Here is a 16,217-nt window from a genome sequence, read left to right on the forward strand (position 1 = left end):
TACACGTTACTTGTTGCTGTTGATCACGGACCTTTTATAAAGCGCTTTGAGCATGCTTAGTGGATATAACTTTTTTTTAATACCGCAAATTGTTAGGGGCTCATTGTTGTAATGTAAATACTTTCAAACCAACGCAAAATATTGCCCATTACATCCGTGATAAATCAAACCCATTGTTGCATTCGCTTGTCAGACCTGCTAATATGTGCATGTCGGACAAAACATAATGCTACTTTGATCGAAAGGCCTTTGAATATCAGTGATGGCAATAACAATTCCCTGATATGATTGTAATATTTCAAGGATAGTCATGTGGAACAATCATAATAAAAAATATCAAATTAAGAAATTAAGGAGCGGCCACCGGTATAAGATAAAGATCTGAACAACAAGTGTGTATGAAAAGTGCCAGACAAAGCAAGAAAGAAAAATACAAGAAAATAACTATCCCCCAAAAAATTAGTCTACCTTCTACGGGGGATCGAACCTCAGACCTGATTACCGAAAAATCAGTCTACCTCGACTGGTAATCAGAAGGTCCCCAGTCGAGGTAGACCAATTTTTTGGGATGGTTATTTTCTTGTATTTGTCTTTCTTGCTTTGTCTGGCACCTTTCATACACACTAGTTCAGATATTTATCGGAACAATCATAATAATATGTTATCGCTTACAATCTTGTTTACGCACGCAGTTCTGGTTATGAAGCTCCTATCAATGAAATTTTTGAAGTGATTTATACATATATAGATATAATTTTGAAATCTATGTTTATGAATTAAAGAGAAAAAATGAGCATTTATATTGTGCAATATCCATTAAACATGCTGATAGCGTTTTACAACGGTCCCTAGTCAACAGCAACTCAAACCATAATATAGGAGAGAGACATGATTCCTCTACGGCGATATCACAACATTTTGTTTTACAAAGTCAACACTGTTGCCGGCCAGGTACTCATTTTACACACACCGGAGGTACATTGAGAGAATGTGAGTAAACAGCCTTTTTCTAAAGACTCAACTTTTTGTGCGGCTATGTGGTCTAGTGGTATGACACTCGCTTTCGGGTCGGAAGGTCCTGGGTTCGAGCCTCGCTCGCCGCATAGTTGAGTCCTTGGAAAAGCTCTTTACTCACATTCTCTCACCGTATTCAGGTGTAAAATGTGTACCTGGTCCTTAACAGTGTTGTCTCTGTCCGAAAAAAATTGTAGCCTCGCCTAACAAGCCTCATGTCCCGTCCTAAATGTTAAATGTTGCTGTTGGCCAGGGACCCCTTGTAAAGCGCTTTAAGCACATTTAGCGGATATTGCGCAATAAATAAGCTGAATTTTTTTTTCGCCTCCTAGATTGAGACTCGAACCCAGGTGAAGGCGAGTGTCATGTCACTAGGCCAAAGACACCCGCACTTCTCCATGTATTAACTGTCACTTTTAACATATTACTACATAAAGATATCTCCCTTAAACTAAAGCTAAGACTTTTCAACTCAAACGTGAAGTCTGTCCTACTGTATGGATGTGAAACTTGGAACGCATCACAGGCATGTATAAGGAGGGTACAGATTTTTGTAAACAGGTGTATGCGTAAGCTACTCAGAATAAAATGGATGGATAGAATAAAAAATGAAGAAGTATGGAAAAGAACACAGCAGAAACCAGTGGGAGAGGATATAGGAAGAAGACGATGGAGGTGGATTGGACACACGCTTAGAAAGAATGACTCAACCATAACAAAGAAAGTACTGGACTGGAACCCTCAGGGCAGAAGATCAAGGGAAGGCCACGAGGAACATGGAGAAGAATTAAAGAAGCTGATATACAGAGAAGTGGTAAGACCTGGAATGAGATAAAAAAGTTGGCTCAGGATAGAGAAAGATGGAAACTGTTTGTCTGTGGCCTATACCCTGACCCAGGGTGAAAAAGGCAATGATGATGATGATGACATTGACACGGCAGGTACACTTTTGACGAGTATGTCCTCTTTCAACCCCATAATATATCTATGGATAGTGTGTAGAATTAACCTATATTAAATACGCCTACGCTGCCCTCATTTACTTTCTTTTTGTATTGATCTAACCGTTACTCCTCTGTGCAGTTAAGTCACAACTTGCTCTCTGGTAACCCTCTCTCACTCCACCCATCCCCTCTCTCTCTCTCTCTCTCTCTCTCTCTCTCTCTCTCTCTCTCTCTCTCTCTCTCTCTCTCTTTCACAAACATTCATGCACACACAAACATACACACATTATGCACTCATACACATGCACGCACAGACTGAACAAAAAAAAAAAAAGAAAGAAAAACAGAAAGTAAGAGAATCAAACAGACGTAATATCAGATGTGTGCAAATAGTGTGTTATTTTTATTGAAAAGCGGGCCGAAGATTTCGATATTATAATTTATTATCAAGCCGTATCCAAAATCTTTGATTAATAGACCAAAACGCCAAACGAAAAAGAGCATGAGATGCCTAACGAAGGTGGGATTGTACGTATAGCGTTAATTATTTTGTTGAATTAATTTCCCGTGAAAATGTTTTCAACAACAGTGATATGTTTGGCGTTCTTACGCTCATTTCGTTGACGATGTGGATTAGTCGATAAAATATATCGATGTAAACATGATTGAGAAATAGCAAGTGTGTGTATGTTGACTGATTTCTCATTGCAAGTATAATATTCGTTTCTCAGTGATACATGTGCTAGCTTGGGCTTTTGTAAGCCGTTGAACTTTAGTTCATTAACCTCGTTTTCGTAATTCAGCGAAAGTGTCCTATACGTCCTAAAGTTCATTAACCTCGTTTTCGTAATTCAGCGAAAGTGTCCTATACGTCCTAAAGTTCATTAACCTCGTTTTCGTAATTCAGCGAAAGTGTCCTATACGTCCTAAATAAATAAATAGATGTTAATTTTTTTTTTTTAAATAAAAATAAAATTCCCTTTATTCATCCCCAAGGGAAAATTTGTCTTTACGGTATATTCCAAGGGAAGACTGGAATAACCCAGGTGTCAGCCGCAGAGCAGCGCCGCAAAGTGAGCTAGGGCGATGTGACTTGCTCAAGGCCACACAACGCAGCGGCGGGTGATTGAACTCGGTACCTTTCGGGTAGGAAGAAAAGACCGTACCACTGAGCCACGCTGCCCCTAAGTAAATAAACACATAAATAAATATTACTAAATAGATAAACAGATTAATGCATGTTTTAAAATGAATTAGATAGTCAAAACAATCAGATCAGTAATATAAAGGTGTCTCAATGTAATTATCGGGTGCGAGAAAAAAACTGGAAACTTTTAGAAAGAAACCTGTAACCGCCGGACTATAATAGATGAGAGTCTAAAATTTCACCACAATCATACTAATTTATTGAAATTTATGTAGACACAAATTTACAAGAAAATGCTTATATTTAAAAATAAGAAATTGACACTTGTTTTGATATACCCATTTTCCATATCGAAGACTTCGACGTAATTTTCAAATTTTCATGTGATCCGTCCATACCCCATTTTTTGACTGTGCTAAGCATTTTTTTCCATCATCCAATTGATTTTCTAATGTCTTGAATAGTGATTCGATCCCATTTCGAACTGACTCTTTTAAGTCTGTCTCTGTGTAAATCGTTGTGCGACCCTTATAAACCATGTCGAACATCGTTAACAAAGTTCTTTGAGTTCAAGTCAGAACTCATTGGAGGTCACTAATCATTAGAAACAAATCTAAAAAGTAAGGCAGAGTAGTATTACCAATGTGAAAGTGATACGATGCTACTAGAAGCTGTGGGCTGTAAAAAGTAATAAACAAAAATGAATATAACAGTTTTAAAAAAGAACAAAATACCAAACAAAGAACGTTTCTGGCTCAAAACCCTTCTTCAGCTAACAATAAAAAACCATAAAGACATAAATACATTACTAAATTCCGGATAAACTGCAGTATTTTAAATTTTTGTTTATTACTTATTACCGATGTGGGAAATTGTCCCGTCTAATTGAAAAATTGACCGATCGGGATAAAGTGATACAAAGTCTGGAATAAGTTCTTCTAACGATGTTTCATGATTTTGTCGGTTCACTTTTGTTGTTAACATGCCAGTGAAATGTAATCTTGTCCTTTTTTGCCAACTTATATCGGCAGACACCATATTTAAAAAAAATGTAAAACATGTTTCTAGTCAAATGTTTGATTTTGTTTGACGGTAGAATAACCATTTGCCTATGTGAGTTTCTAGCGAAAGCTAAAATCAAGACACGGGCTTGGAAACGTTTGATATCATGGTTTAACCGGCATAGTTTCTTAACTAAAGAAGGATTTTAACCAAACTTAAGGTTTTATTCTTCTTGCTTGAAAAAAAAAATTCGAATGTTTCTGATTGTTACTTTGTATTGAAACAGGGTCATGCTTTTTTCCAGTGTTTTTACTCGCACCCTATATTATATAAGTATCATCTATCACTTGTACTGGAGTGGGCGGGATACAAATAAACATTATTATTATTATTATTATTATTATTATTATTATTATATTATTATTATTATTATTATTATTATTATTATCATCATTATTATTATTATTATTATGAGAGAGAGAGAGCGATAGAGAGAGAGAGAGAGAGAGAGAGAGAGAGAGAGAGAGAGAGAGAGAGAGAGAGAGAGAGAGAGAGAGAGTTGGGTGGCCAGACTTGTAGATGTATGTATTTATTAGTTGAAGACATGGTTTGGGATTAACCTTAGCTACCTTAGTGCTAGAAAGCATAATTTCGTTTCTTTGACAAAATAACTTCTGAAATGTATATTAACAAACTTGTCAAAGTCCTGTGATAATTATATATATTTTGTTATATTGATCTGTATCCTTGTTTATTTTGCAGACATAAATATCAATATATATATATATATATATATATATATATATATATATATATATATATATATATATATATATATATTATATATATATATAAATTGGTTTAAAGGGGTACTCCATTTCACCACGTAGTCTTTGAGCTTCACTCGATTTGCCGCAGTTTTGTTTGGGGCAACCCGATGTGAAATACGAAGATTGTCGTTGACTATTCTTTGGACTGAAAAGATTGAGGGCAAAGAATGAACGGAGCTGCGATGACGAAAACATTCTTAGAAGTAATTAATAAAAAAAGAAAGTGTCAGAGGGAAGGTTTTGAATTAAAGAAAGAAAGGAGGTGAGAATTGTACCAAGTCTGAACTGTTCTGTGTGAAATTAGTCAATTGTATTTTATTACACTACACACGCGTTTTGTAATACGTATTGAAGGAACACTGGTGGATGAAGGAAAGGTCTTTCAACAATAACACACTATAGATGTGTAGAGAGAATGTAGCAGAAAATTGTTTTGGAGAGTAAATTGAAAATGTGAGGAAATCGTTTATTTTTATAGAGCGCTAGAATCCATGAAAATGAATGCTCCTAAGCATGTTACGAAAGAAATATATATATATATATATATATATATATATATATATATATATATATATATATCTTAACAAACTTATCACAGTCCTGTGATAATTATATATTTTGTTATATTGATCTGTTCTGTATCATTGATTGTTTTGCAGACAGGAATATCAAATTAGAAAGATACAACGAAGGTGAAACTCCCTGAGTTCATCACGAGGGATTTTGTGACATCCTTATATTTCAGAGAGACGAGTCTATCAAACGAGGCTATAATACACTGAGAGATAAAAAAAAATGGTCATCAAAGGTAAGTGAATAGATAAGATATGCCAGATTTTAGACTGCCCTCCAATTAATTCATTTATTTATTTATTTATTTTTTTAAGGGGGGGGGGGGAGGGGGGTGGCCTATGTCAGAATTATTCTAGACATTTTCATTAACGTTGCTCTGTTTTTTGTTTTGTATTTTTTTCTCGTTACATTAAAACTTATTATAGAAAGTGTTTCCAATTCAGAATGTAGACAAGCCATGTTTTGATTTGATCCTCTTCACAATTTTCATATAGATAGAACGAAGTTGACGTCACTCAGGTCATTCTTATTGTTTTTTGCCAACCGTGTTTATGAGTAATTCTTAGTCAATTATGGTATTAGTGCTAACCCACCTGAAACTAAGGGCTAAACCACATCGGAGACTGACTCCGACGACCCGGCACTGCCGTCCTCGGCCGTCTTTACATTACTGCTCGGCAATAAAATTGTGACATACATAACGTGATGATTGTCAAGAAAAATAAATACATAAAGACATTGATGTATTATGTCTTTAATTGTGTGTTTTGTGTGTGTGTGTGTGTGTGTGTGTGTGTGTGTTCGTGTGCCTCTGTGTGTGTTTGGGTGCGTGTGTGTATGTGTGTGTTTCTAATTTGAAGATAGGTCAATAGGTAAATAGATAGATGGTTTGATAGCTGCGGAGACAGATCAACAGATAGTTAGGCAGATACAAGATTGTTTCGAACATTCGCTCTCATCAGGAAGTGTTTCACCTCCTAGAGAGACCGAATGCTCGAAACAATCTTGTAAGAAGTTGAACACAATTATACTTGAACTATTTTGTAGACAGATACATGAATAGATACATAGACAGAGCAAAAACGAATAGATAGATAGATAGATAGATAGATAGATAGATAGTAGAGAGAGAGAGAGAGAGAGAGAGAGAGAGAGAGAGAGAGAGAGAGAGAGGGGGGGGGAGAGAAAGAGAGCGAGGGAGATGGAGAGAGAAATGGAGAGAGAGAAAGAGAGAGAAATAAAGAAAGAAAGAGAGAGAGAGAGAGAGAGAGAGAGAGAGAGAGAGAGAGAGAGAGAGAGAGAGAGAGAGAGAGAGAGAGAGAAATATTCAATTAAAAAAAAAAACTCTTGCACATAACACATGCAAGTTTGCTTTTAAGAATTATCTTGTTTTGTTTCGTAGTGTGCAATCTTCACCAATCTCAACAAGATATAAATAATACATTCACTGATAATGGGTACGTTTCCTGGGTGTCCGCGTTCAACACGAGTTTAACGATTATATTATATCGATTGATTGTTGAATAAAGCAGGGTTGGCAGATTGCCATCTGTGACCCAACTCTTTATAAAAAGTAAGATCAATTTTTAAAAATGTCGATTTGATAAATAATTATTCATAATATGTACCTTTAGTACCTCTGTCTTTTTCCCACTTGCAATTTTTGGTAATTTAGTCTTTTAGTAACAATAATGAAAACAATTATGAATACTATCATAAAATGTATAAAGATGTCATTTGGTACTTATTGATTTTCTTAAAGAATTTTCAAAGACATTATGTTTAAAATCGATCCGATTTACTCTTAAAACCCTGTGTCGGATCGGGTACCCAATTGTTATCTGCTTTGTTGAGTGGCAAGTTATTGACCCCGATGATAAGGTTGAAAATAGACTGAACCAGTATTGACCTATATTATTTACTACAATTAGCCCATTTTCTAGACGCCAATGCATATCTTTCTATCTAGAGTGTTATTTACTTTTATAATATTTCATTCGGCATCAATACCACTTCTAGGTATTACAAGCCACTTTATACTTCTAAAACTACCCCCCCCCCCCCCCACCCCCCCGCAAAAGAAAAAAACACAACCGCCCCCCACCCCAAAAAAAATAAACAAATAAAAAAAAACAAAACAAACCGATCTATTTTGTTTTCACTACGTCGGACACGTCGGTTTTACAATGATCTCAAAACGGTATTTTGGCAGGTTTGATATTTTTTTAAATGCCTTTATCAAGGAGTATAAAATATTCTCTCAAATTTCAACAAACTTAAAATACCCCACATTTGATAAAAAAATTCATTTTAACATTAATTTAAATTTTTGTCATCTCATGCCGAAATAATACAATACCCGCTGGGTTTTAGTACGCTACGCCAAATGCAATACGACATGCTGGAACTGGGTAACCGAATGTTTTGTTTATCTCCCATTAGAATGAAATTTCGAATTCTAGCACGCGTTTCTTTTTTGTTTTTGGGCTCCTTCCGTGAGCTTGCTTGAATGCAGTGAGTACTGAACCAGATTGACACCATTTTGACTCAAAAATGCTTTTATTGAAAAAGTATGACTGCTATTGGGAATGAGATTAGCGGAAGAGTAACGTCCCTTGATTGGACGTTACCCATAGTGAGAGAGAACGTCATCTCTGTTGTGCGCATGCGTCTCTCGTCCTCGCGGAAATGAGATTAGCGGAAGAGTACTCTTCCGCTAATCTCATTCCCTATAATTAAGTCTTGTTGATTTGTTATACCTTCACAAGTAACAATTAGAACCCAAACGTGCTATTCCAAAGCAATGTCCTAACTTGCTGAACATTAAAATAGCCATGACACAAATCACAAACGCTTATTTGATAAGATGACGTAAACGGTATTATGTCGAGATTAACTACATGCTTAAAATTCAATCTGGGGCTTAATTTTTTAAATAATTGAGTTTAAATATTATTTAGGGGAGTGAGTTTTGCTTCATAAACAAAATAAACAACCCCCCTCCCCCCGCTAAAAACAACAAAAACAGCAACAATCCAAAAACAAAACAAAAAAAAAATTAAGGAGACACCCCCCCCCCCAATAAACGTATGATCATTTTGATTTAAACTCAATTATTCCATAACTATAATATATTGACTCGGTGGAATATCCTATTTATGAGCAGTGAACGTTTACTTCTGTCCAGTGATATCTGGTTTCTTGCAGGTTGAGTAATAAAATCATAGGATTCTTGAATTGTTGCATTTGGAATTTCAAACGGGTTCCAACTCCTGTGTGACACAGGGAGTAGCCTACTGTATTGGAACGAGGTCATAATTTCAAACGTGAGATTTAACAAAATTGTTTCAATGAGTCCCTCTTTTTCACTCATAGTGTGATTAGTCATGTTTGTTTATACAGTGTATATTTACAATGGTATTAACTTTACTTTGCTTCTTTTTCAATTGGAACATGCGAGTAAATTCAATATTTCTATTGGTTATTTGCCTAAAATAAACATTTGACCCCAGGAACCTATATCCTCTGATTAACTGCTTTTGTTTGACTTCATAATCGTTAGCTATGTTTTTGGTTTGGTTCCGATAGCTCAGTTGGTAGAGCACTCGCCTCACAGAAAGACAGAGATTGATCGTAAGTGATGTCGAGATTTTTTCTGACATCTTGTCCACCCAGCAGTGATTGGGTAGCTGGTTTGTTAGATCAGTCGGAAAGTACTTTGTGATAGACTAGCCTCCTATCCAAAGGATAGCAAGCAATTGCTATTTTCTGTTTCACGCTATAAAAACCGGGATAAAATCCGGCTCCATTGGGCCTACTGGCTCTGAAGGATATTTTAAAAATTTTTTGGCTCAAACTGAGGCTTCGCGATTGGACCCTGATGATAATTATCAGTGTAATCAATATAAATCTTGTTTCGCATCAAGTGTGTGTATCTGTCTGTGTGTGTGTGTTGCGTGTTCGGGGGGGGGGGGGGGGGGGTATTTATTAGGACGCCTTTGAGTTTTTTTCCACAAAGAATCATATGGGTGACTCAGTGGTTTTTATAATAATGTATAAAAATTAGATTTTCCCCCAAATAAACTTATATCTCGTATTAAATAACACAAAATAGATTTTTCACATTTGAGATTTTATATCTTTTTCATTTCTTTTCTGTTTCAGGAAAAGCAGATTACGTCATAGAGAATGTGGTGGGTTGCGGTCCTTTTCAAGTGGTGCTTTTCGTTGTTGCCATTAGCTTAGCCAAGATGGCTATCGCCTTTACCATATTGTTTATGTCCTTCGGTAACTACAACCCAGGGTGGATATGCTTGGACAACGTGACAAGCACAAGCTCCAAAGGCCTCAATGACAGTGTTATTGATTTAGAATACACTGAAGGTTCCTGTGATGATTTCGAGCAGTGTCAAAATGTAGAATTTAACCCCGAGACTTCAACTGTGGTTACAGAATGGGGACTTTTGTGTGACAAGGACTGGATACCTAGAACGATTATATCAGTGCAAATGATCGGTATGCTAATTGGGTCGATAATCGGTGGGCAGTTATCGGACTTGTTTGGAAGAAAGAAAGTTGTGTATGTGTGTTGTGTCATGTGTGCTGTTTTGCAGTTGATATCGTCTTTCTCTGTGTCATGGACCATGATGATTGGTGTGAGATTCGTTCTTGGCCTGTTTGCCGCTTGTGTGTTGATGACTTTGTACATTAACATTTCTGAATTTATGACAGTGAAGTGGAGGGCGGTGCTGATGGCCATCCCTATATGGTATGTTGGAGGTACTTTACTTGCACTAGTTGCAATGGGTTTTAAGAATTGGAGGTATGTCGAGCGAACAGGGTGCGCTATTTATACTATCCTTTTGGTTCCTGTCTTTTGGGTTCCGGAAAGTTTGAGATGGCTTGAGGTAAAAGGTAAATCAAAGGAGTTTAACACTGTGGTCAAAAAGATGTCTAAACTGACTGGTAAATCGGTCCCGACGTTTGAAGAGCTAGATGATTATGACTGCTGTCAAGATATGCATGACGGTAAGAAATACTCAATAATCGACCTGTTTCGCGTCGGATACAGGTTTCAAACCATTTCTGTTTTGTTTCTTAATTTTATCTTTGGCCTCATTTACTACGCTCTATCATTTGGTGTGAAATCTTTGTACGGGGATTTTTACCTTAATTTGATAATAGCGAATATCATTGCCATTCCAGTAAAACTTTGTGCTATGACAAGTTTGAGATACGGTTCCCGAATATTCACTACTTTGCTATTTATAGGTATTTCTATCGCTTGCTCATTCGCTGCAGTTGGGTGTTTGTTATCAGACTCAGAGGGAGCGAAGGCAACAGGTAGCACTGTTTTAGTGTTCGTAGCCAAAGGAACGATGGATGCTGCCTGGACGATCCTCTACGCAAGAGTAACGGAAATGTACCCGACCGTAATTCGAAGTACTTCTCTCGGATTTGCCAGCTTATCAGCTCGCGCCGGAAGCATTTTGGCACCATTTATGATACCCAATGAGAAGGGATATTTGTACATTTTTATCACAGTTTCAGCGATAGTTCTTATGTTTACAGGCTTTCTCAGTTATAAATTGCCGGAGACCAAAGGGGTTATTTTAAAAGAAACGTTCGATGATGACAGAAAGAAAGAACTTAAAATGATACGAACAAAAGATCAGACGAAGCTCGAAGAGGCAAGGCTGTAGCAGCGGAGACTCCTTAATATTTAAAATAATGCTCAATCTAACCTTCATTTTTGTATTTGAAGCTAAGATTGATGTGGATTGCAGTATTTGATATCCTGTATGTTACCCATCCTCTCAATGTGTTATTATGTGGTTACACAAGTAGATGGCCAAAATCCAATACAGTTAAAATAATCAGAAATGTGAAATATTCGTTTTAGCTCTTTGAGAACTCATATCCCTTTCTTGATTAAAACAATAATTTCAGAACAAGTTTCACAATTCTGGCGATAAATTAATTCATTGTTCACCATATAAATCAACTCGACATGATTCCGGTTTTTGGGAGATAAATCACAAAAAAGGTTTAAAAGCTTTGAGACCATTAGAGTGAACCAGAAGATTGAAATTAGATATACACTAAGTGTAACTTTTAAAACTTGAGTTCAAACTAATTTTATAGTTTAGGACTGTGACTTTTCTTTCTTAACCCCCGCCCAACCCCCCCCCCCCCCCCACCCCTCTCCAAAAAAAATTCTTCTTAAAATTCCTAATTCTGATTATTTTGACTGGAAACTTAATACACTGACATAACACCAGGTTATCTCGATGTGTCATATAATATGAACTATCTGCGGAAGAAAGAACAAAAGTAACATTATCTATTTTTATATTATATTTTTAACTAAATGATGATATGCATTTTTACTGTGGACAAGAACCATTTTTTACAATAATTCATAATTATAATGTACTACTGTTGACATGTTGTTTGATGATAATGATATATTATGAATTATTAGATTTGTTGTGGCTAAATTCTCCGTGGTAGCAGAGACTTACATATTGACATGTTATTACATATTATATATTATTACGTTTGTTGTTTAGGAGGTGTTCCATTAGTTGTCATACGTAATACCTGCATAAGTGACCTACCTTCTCTAAATAGGTGGGATTCCTGATCTCACAGGGAGGCACTTACTGCGTCTTCTATCCCCCTACATCTGTTTACCATCATGCTTTCTGTCTTTGTCTTGTGATTAGTTTACTTGGTTTTATCCTCCTGGCCCTGGCCGGATACCCGAGCTGTGAGGGAAACAGTCAAATTTATAGTTAGAGTTTTGGGAGATGATATTTTTTGTCTTGTAAACCATTTCTCTGTTATGCACTGTATTATATTTTGTATATGGTTTGTAAATATTTGAGCATATCCCTCTTAGTGGGGACATGTGCTTGTGTCTGGATGAGACTTTTAGTTGATCCTATACTAAGTACTTTGATATTGTGCTCTAGGACTCTACATCTGTTCAATTCCAATTCCCTTTGTCTAACAGTTTCTTGGGTGCTTTTATTGTAATTCTAGAACTTTTTACAACCCCATTTTCTTCCTTTTTACTGGCACTGATATGACCTTTATGTGTTGCAAGCGCCGTAAAACAATTAAAAACCAAAAATAATACCTTCTCTAGCATTTGCTTATTTTAGATCATTTAAAACGATTGTCAGGTAGGGCGGTATGGCCAATTGTGTCGAACATCCAAAGAGATCGAGCCAAGCAAAGACAGAAGCATTATTTATCACCATTAGATGAAAGCACTCATTGACAATTCTTAAAAGTGCACGCACATCAGTTCTGTGGCATTTGAAATATTTCATTAAGACTAGATATTAACGAAATATCTTTTGGCTGCTCAGATTTTATCGCCATTAAAAAAAATCCTCGATTGATTTACGACGAGGTAAACGGATGTTTATGCTTGTGCCGAATATATCTTGAAAAAACTATGTGTAAACTTGAACGTTTATAGTCTGGTTAATACAGTTTAGTGAAAATTACTCATAAACACGGATGGCAAAAAGCAATTACAAAGACTTGAGTGACGTCAACGTCGTTCTATCTATAGGCATTAAATCGTCCCAACTAACGGGTGGGTATAATAGTCGCACGTTTGATCGAGAGGCCTGATGTTCGATTCTCAGTCGAAGCAGGCTGGTTTTTTTTTTGTTTTTTTTTGGGGGGGGGGGGGGGGGGGGGGGATGTTTTTACTTGTATTTTTATTTCTTTCTTTTCCTGGCACTGTTTCATACACACTTTTTTCATATTTTTATATTAGACTATTGCCTGTCCCCTTGATCAAAAAAGTGTATTTTCTGTACCATTGGTGTTGAACCGTGGCCTTCGTAAAGTTATGGCCTGATACTGACCAAGAAATGACGTCAAAATGCCAGTCTTTTGCCACAATAGAACACATATCGTGAGTTGTATTCAATAGTTCAACCAATGAAATAACTTGTTTCCTTGAGCTCTACTAACGACAACTTACTAAGCGGTGCAAAAACCAAATAATGACGTCAAACTGCCAGTCCTTTTGGATTTCAGTATCAGGCTATAACATAACGATGGCGACGGTTGAACACACCAAAGATGATGAGCTAACTCTTTTTTATGATTATTATGTTACAGCCTGAATTTTCTACTTCTGGCTTACCTTCTCCCCACAGTTTTCCTTGCTCACCACGTCTTCAACGTTAATTTATTAAGACAACAGGTTCAACCGGTTCCTCGCAGTAATTACGAATCTGATCGCATCCGTTTATACCTTTTGATGACTTTTTAAACCGCTGTTAGGGCGAGACTAGATTTCTTTTATTTTATAATAATATTGTTACTCTCTCACTTATCTTCTAACTATAATTGCAGATTTAAGCGTTTTCATCAAGATCGATCGCGGATGAAGTCAAGATTTTTATTTCACATCGCCCCCACTCCACTGTCCATCCATCAATAATTGGGCAGTTGAGGTTGTTTGGTCTAGTGGAAAGTACTTTGCGAAAAATCAAATTTCAATTCAAAGGATAGCATGGCAGTACAACTATCCATCTAATGATCTATAGAAACCGTGATAAACTCCGTTTCCATTGGCCTGATAACTCTGAAGGACTACTTGTGTGGCTATGTGGTCTAGTGGTATGACACTCGCTTTCGGATCGGAAGGTCCTGGGTTCAAGCCTCTCGCTCGGCGCATAGTTGAGTCCTTGGAAAAGGCGCTTTACTCACTTTCTCTCACCGTACTCAGGTGTGAAATGAGTACCTGGCCGTTAACAATGTTGTCTTTGTCCGAAAAATTGTAATATCGCTTAACAGGCGTCATGCCCCGTCCTACATGTTAAATGTTGCTGTTGACCAGGGACCCCTTGTAAAGCGCTTTGAGCACATTTAGTGGATATTGCTCTATATAAAGCTCAATTAAAATTAATTTTTTAAAAAAGACGAGCGACGATGGATTAGTTTTGCTTGTTTTCTGTTTAACTATCTTAGCAATCCATAATTGGTATATGTTAACTTTGTGATACATCACCTCAGTTTGGTGCTATGTCGAAATAAATGAGAAAAAGACATCCAATGTTCAAAATAACATTATGGTTAGAATAAGAAATTCATTATTATTATCATTTTTATTTAGTGCATGGGCCAGTGGGCGAAACCTTCCCCCCCCCCCCCCCCCCTGGGGGAGTTTTCGCCACATGGTTTTTCTGAAACAGCAATATATCTTGAACATTAATCCGGGTGTTACCGTTTTTTCAAGTGTCATTTACGAGAGTTACGGCCCTTGAAGGGTCATTAGGTGTAATTTTTTGTGAAATCGTTTTTGTGCATAAAATGGTTGTTTATCACCTTAAAATTGTTTCACATACAATGAATAATGGAATTTTATTGTAATTTCTCATTTTTTGCCTCATATCATAAAATATTTTACAAAGCCATATAGCGTTTTAAAATCTTTGATAGCCATTTTCTCTATAATTTGAAAAAAAAATCTATTACAGTGTACTTGTTTCCCTTCAGGATGAATAAACAAGAGGGATTTTGCACTAGCACAATTCAGGCATGCTTCAGGGACATATAACACAAATTAATCCGGGTGTTACAGTTTTTTCAAGTATCATTTACAGGAGTTATAACCCTTGAAAGGTCATCGGGTGCAGTTTTTCGTGAACTCATTTTTGTGAATAAAATGATTGTTTATCACCCTAAAATTGCTTCAAATGCAATAAATAGTGGAATTTTATTGTCATTTCTCATTTTTTGCCTCATATCATAAAATATTTTACAAAGCCATATAGCGTTTTTAAATCTTTGATAGCCATTTTCTCTATAATATGAAAAAAATATATATTACAGTGTACTTGTTTCCCTTCAGGATGAATAAACAAGAGGGATTTTGCACTAGCACAATTCAGGCATGCTTCAGGGACATATAACACAAATTAATCCGGGTGTTACAGTTTTTTCAAGTATCATTTACAGGAGTTATAACCTTGAAAGGTCATCGGGTGCAATTTTTCGTGAACTCATTTTTGTGAATAAAATGATTGTTTATCACCCTAAAATTGCTTCAAATGCAATAAATAGTGGAATTTTATTGTCATTTCTCATTTTTTGCCTCATATCATAAAATATTTTACAAAGCCATATAGCGTTTTTAAATCTTTGATAGCCATTTTCTCTATAATATGAAAAAAATATATATTACAGTGTACTTGTTTCCCTTCAGGATGAATAAACAAGAGGGATTTTGCACTAGCACAATTCAGGCATGCTTCAGGGACATATAACACAAATTAATCCGGGTGTTACAGTTTTTTCAAGTATCATTTACAGGAGTTATGGCCCTTGAAAGGTCATCGGGTGCAATTTTTCGTGAACTCATTTTTGTGAATAAAATGATTGTTTATCACCCTAAAATTGCTTCAAATGCAATAAATAGTGGAATTTTATTGTCATTTCTCATTTTTTGCCTCATATCATAAAATATTTTACAAAGCTATATAGGGTTTTTAAATCTTTTATAGCCATTTTCTCTATAATATGAAAAAAAATATATATTACAGTGTATTTGCTTCCTTTCAGTGATAAATAATTTGAGGAATTTTGTACTAGCACAATTCAGGCATGATTAATGGGCATATAACACATATACATTTGTAACATTTGACCTTGCTGTAGCAAAGAAAGCTTACG

General features: G+C 36.0%; 1 protein-coding gene across 8 annotated transcripts in view; it reads left to right on the forward strand.

The window, feature by feature from the left end:
* LOC144968571 (organic cation/carnitine transporter 2-like) overlaps positions 1 to 14,668 on the forward strand; it is an 18,281-nt gene extending 3,613 nt beyond the window's left edge. For 3 of the 8 annotated variants that reach the window (XM_078907053.1, XM_078907048.1, XM_078907047.1), the window contains exons 2-3: positions 5,597 to 5,745; positions 9,675 to 14,668. In XM_078907053.1, the coding sequence (XP_078763179.1) occupies positions 5,733 to 5,745; positions 9,675 to 11,212 (1,551 nt within the window). In that variant the 5' untranslated portion in view covers positions 5,597 to 5,732 and the 3' untranslated portion in view covers positions 11,213 to 14,668. The other 5 variants (XM_078907049.1, XM_078907050.1, XM_078907051.1 and 2 more) reach the window with 5 other exon arrangements.
* Positions 14,669 to 16,217: the final 1,549 nt, after the last annotated feature.

Source organism: Berghia stephanieae, chromosome 3 (assembly GCF_034508935.2).
Source record: "Berghia stephanieae isolate SIO BIC M18660-M18661 chromosome 3, UCSD_Bste_1.3, whole genome shotgun sequence".
Taxonomy (NCBI): Eukaryota; Metazoa; Mollusca; class Gastropoda; order Nudibranchia; family Aeolidiidae; genus Berghia; species Berghia stephanieae.